Consider the following 4050-nt stretch of genomic DNA (forward strand, 5'->3'; position numbering starts at 1 on the left):
AAAAAAAAAATCAACTGCTGTCCAACACACTGTTTGTTTAGGGTCTGGTGTCCCCCTCTGTGAGGTGACCCCAAAGGTGCCGCCTCTGCCCTCCTTCCTGGCCCGTCCTCCGAGTCTCTTCAAGTTCTGGCCTCCAGGCCTGAGGCTGGGGGTTGATCTGCAAACGGCCACTGCAGACGGGCACAGGCCACGGGTGCAGCCCAGCCCGAGGCGGGTCCTTCCGAGACGCAGCGGGCGGTGCCAGCAGGTGACAACCGCCAGGGGGGTGCAGTCGCCTGCACCCCAGGGGCGGGGAAGGGGCCCCCGTCGGCCCAGTGACTGGGGTCTTCCAGCTCCCAGAACCACGTGACCCCAGGGTGCTGATGCCCCAGGCTTGGCGGCTGCGCGGTACCAACAGTCCAGGCCTCCTCACGTATGCCCAGGCAGCAAATGGGCAGCACGGGCCTCGCGGCTCGGCCAGATCTAACTGATAATTTACCTTATCAAGCGAAAGGCCTGACTGCTTCACGCTCAATCTCCTTTAGGTGTTAGCAACTCCAGTCCATCAGAACTGGTCAGCCAGGAAGCGCCCTGCTGCCCACAGAGGCTACCGAGGGTCTGGGGTGGGCGTGGGACCCAAAACCTAGCTTTTTTTGAGGTCCATGATCCCCGCAGGCCAGTGGCTTCCCCAGGCCTTTCTGGAAGGGCTTCGGGGAGCCCGGCCCCCTGCCTCCAGAGGGGGGCCCCTGGACTGCCCCCTCGGGGAGGGCCGGCTGCAACCGAGGCTCACCGGCCTGTGGCTCGCAGGCCTCTCGGTCCCGGCCTGCCCGCCCGCGGTGCGTGGGTGTGGACATAGCTGGCCACGTGCTGTCAGAGCGTCCACGGGCATTGCCAGTCCTGGGATCTCAGAGGCCGCCGCGGGCAGCAGAGCCCAGCGGGCGGTGGGCAGGCAGGAGGGAGCCATGGCCTCACCTCTAACTGCTGTGTCTGCGAGGCGGCCAGGCCCCAGGAGAATCTGCCCGTAGCTGGGCAGCCTTACGGTCCTGCACTGCCCAGCGGTTGTGTCCACAAACCCAGTTTCAGCCGATCAATAGCTACTGGCCCCACCACCACTGAGGGCAGGTGCCCCAGGACGGCCCAGGCCCTCGGACCCCGCCGGCCACAGGTACAGGAGGGACCAGGCAGGCTGGAGCGCCCCAGGGCCACGGACCCCACGGACACTGGTGTCTGCTGGGCTCGGAGCCACGGGGGCAGCGTCAGGAGCTGCTGGGGGTGCTATGCCAGCTGGGGGTGCAGAATAGGGGTGCTGCCCTCACCCCGTCACCCCACTGGCCCCAGTCCCGTCACCCCTACTGTCGCCGCAGCCCCATCCTCCCCCCCAAGAAGGAAGCTAGCCCCGCCCGCTCCACCCTGCCGGCACCATCATGGCCCACCCAGACCCCAAATAAAGGTCTTGGGGCCCAGCTGCCGGCCGGTGGGCCTCGCCCAATCAGGCGCAGGCCCAGGAGGTGGGGCCCCGCCCCTGGCCTGGGGCTGAGCAGCAGCAACCCCCACCCCACCCCCGGGTTCCAGACCTGCCCATCTCGTATCCTGTGTCTCTGGAGAACTTGGACTAACACATGCGAACGCCCATATACTCAGGTGCTGGCCAGGCCTGGTCACTTGCATGCCCAGCACCCGCCGGCCCCGCACCTCACTGCCCGGCCTGCCGTGTCCAGCAGCCGGAGGGAGGGTGTGAGGCCGTGGCCCCTTCTTGGAGGGGGCCGCACGCAGCCCACTGGCTGGACTGGGTCACGCTGCTGGCCTGGGCGCGGGGCTTCGGTCAGCGCTCGGGATGCAGCCTGGGGGTGCGGAACCGCACCCCAATACAGCATTCCTGAGAGTGCCCAGGGTCGGGTCCACAGAGAGCGAGCTATTTAGAGGCATGAGCCTGGCGCGGTGGAGCGGGCAGCGGCTGCCCTGGGGGCCTGGCTGGGGGATCGAGCGCTGGGGGTGCGGGGGCCTGCCTGGCCCCTCCCAGCCAGGCCAGGTGCAGCAGAAGCCAGAGGCTGAACCAGAGGCTGGGCCGGGGGCCGAGACACCCACCGCAGGCGCGGGCAGCAGCGGCAGGCAGTGGACACTGGGGGCTTTGGCCCGGCCCAGCGCGCCGGCCACGCTGGGCCCTGGGTCTGGCTGAGCCGGCCGGGGGCGGGGCCGCGCCCCTGACGCCTGCCCGCCTGGTCTCTGGTCTCCGCAGGCGCGGGCAGCAGCGTGCACCACAAGTGCAACAGTGCCAAGCACCGGGTCATCTCGCCGAAGGTGGAGCCGCGCGCGGGGGGCTCGGGGGGCTACTCGGAGGTGCAGCACAACGACGTGTCGGAGGGCAAGCAGGAGCCCAGCCACAGCAAGGGCTCGGGCCGCGAGAAGAGGAACGGCAAGGTGGCCAAGCCCGTGCTGCTGCACCAGAACAGCACCGAGGTCTCCTCCACCAACCAGGTGGAGGTGCCCGACACCACCCAGAGCTCCCCCGTGTCCATCAGCAGCGGGCTCAACAGCGACCCCGACATGGTGGACAGCCCCGTGGTCACGGGCGTGTCCAGCATGGCGGTGGCCTCCGTCATGGGGAGCCTGTCCCAGAGCGCCACGGTGTTCATGTCTGAGGTCACCAACGAGGCCGTGTACACCATGTCCCCCACCGCCGGCCCCAACCACCACCTCCTCTCGCCCGACGCCTCTCAGGGCCTGGTCCTGGCCGTGAGCTCCGACGGCCACAAGTTCGCCTTCCCCGCCACGGGCAGCTCGGAGAGCCTGTCGATGCTGCCCACCAACGTGTCCGAAGAGCTGGTCCTCTCCACCAGCCTGGACGGTGGCCGGAAGATTCCAGAGACCACCATGAACTTCGACCCCGACTGTTTCCTCAATAACCCAAAGCAGGGCCAGACGTACGGGGGCGGCGGCCTGAAAGCAGAGATGGTCAGCGCCAGCGTCCGGCACTCGCCCCCCGTGGAGAGGAGCTTCAGCTTCACCACCGTCCTCGCCAAGGAGATCAAGACGGAGGACACGTCCTTCGAGCAGCAGATGGCCAAAGACGCGTACTCCTCCTCCTCGGCGGCCGCGGCCTCCGGCTCCCTCACCCTGACCGCGGGCTCCAGCCTCCTGCCGTCGGGCGGCGGCCTGAGCCCCAGCACCACCCTGGAGCAGATGGACTTCAGCGCCATCGACTCCAACAAAGACTACGCGTCCAGCTTCAGCCAGACGGGCCACAGCCCCCACGTCCACCAGACCCCGTCCCCCAGCTTCTTCCTGCAGGACGCCAGCAAGCCCCTGCCCGTCGAGCAGAGTGCCCACGGCGGCCTGAGCGACTCGGGGGGCACCTTCGTGATGCCGACGGTGAAGACGGAGGCCTCGTCCCAGACCAGCTCCTGCAGCGGCCATGTGGAGACGCGGATAGAGTCCAGCTCCTCCTTGCACCTCATGCAGTTCCAGGCCAACTTCCAGGCCATGGCGACGGACGGGGAGGTGACCATGGAGACCTCGCAGGCCACCGAAGGGGGCGAGGGCCTCCTCAAGCCTGGGGAGCTGCAGGCCTGCAGCTCCGAGCACTACCTGCAGCCCGAGACCACCGGGGTGATCCGCAGCGCGGGCGGCGTCCCGCTGCTCCCGGGCAGCGTGGTGCAGGGGCTGTACCCGGTGGCCCAGCCCGGCCTGGCCAGCACCTCCGGCATGGAGCTCAGCCTGGACCACTTCGACATCTCCTTCAGCAACCAGTTCTCTGACCTGATCAACGACTTCATCTCCGTGGAGGGGGGCAGCGGCGCCATCTACGGCCACCAGCTGGTGTCGGGGGACAGCGCCGCGCTCCCGCCGTCGGAGGACGGGGCACGGGCCCCCTTCGCCCAGGCGGAGATGTGCGTGCCCTGCTGCAGCCCCCAGCAGGGCAGCCTGCAGCTGAGCGGCGCCGAGGGCGGGGCCGGCGCTCTGGCCTACATGCACGTCGCCGAGGTGGTGTCGGCCGCCTCGGGCCCGGGCACCCTGGGCATGCTGCAGCAGAGCGGACGGGTGTTCATGGTCACCGACTACTCCCCGGAGTGG

At 68.8% G+C, this 4050-nt stretch overlaps 1 protein-coding gene across 1 annotated transcript in view; it reads left to right on the forward strand.

Moving 5' to 3' along the window:
* The window catches only part of LOC101620301 (calmodulin-binding transcription activator 1-like), a 303066-nt gene that overhangs the window by 231153 nt on the left and 67863 nt on the right, over nucleotides 1-4050 (forward strand). Inside the window, exon 14 of the mRNA XM_012722063.1 lies at nucleotides 2216-4046. Within this exon, the coding sequence (XP_012577517.1) occupies nucleotides 2216-4046 (1831 nt within the window). The remainder of the gene's footprint in view (nucleotides 1-2215; nucleotides 4047-4050) is intronic.

The sequence above is a fragment of the Condylura cristata genome, unplaced genomic scaffold (assembly GCF_000260355.1).
Source record: "Condylura cristata isolate star-nosed mole 26May11 unplaced genomic scaffold, ConCri1.0 scaffold00008, whole genome shotgun sequence".
NCBI classification, from domain to species: domain Eukaryota; kingdom Metazoa; phylum Chordata; class Mammalia; order Eulipotyphla; family Talpidae; genus Condylura; species Condylura cristata.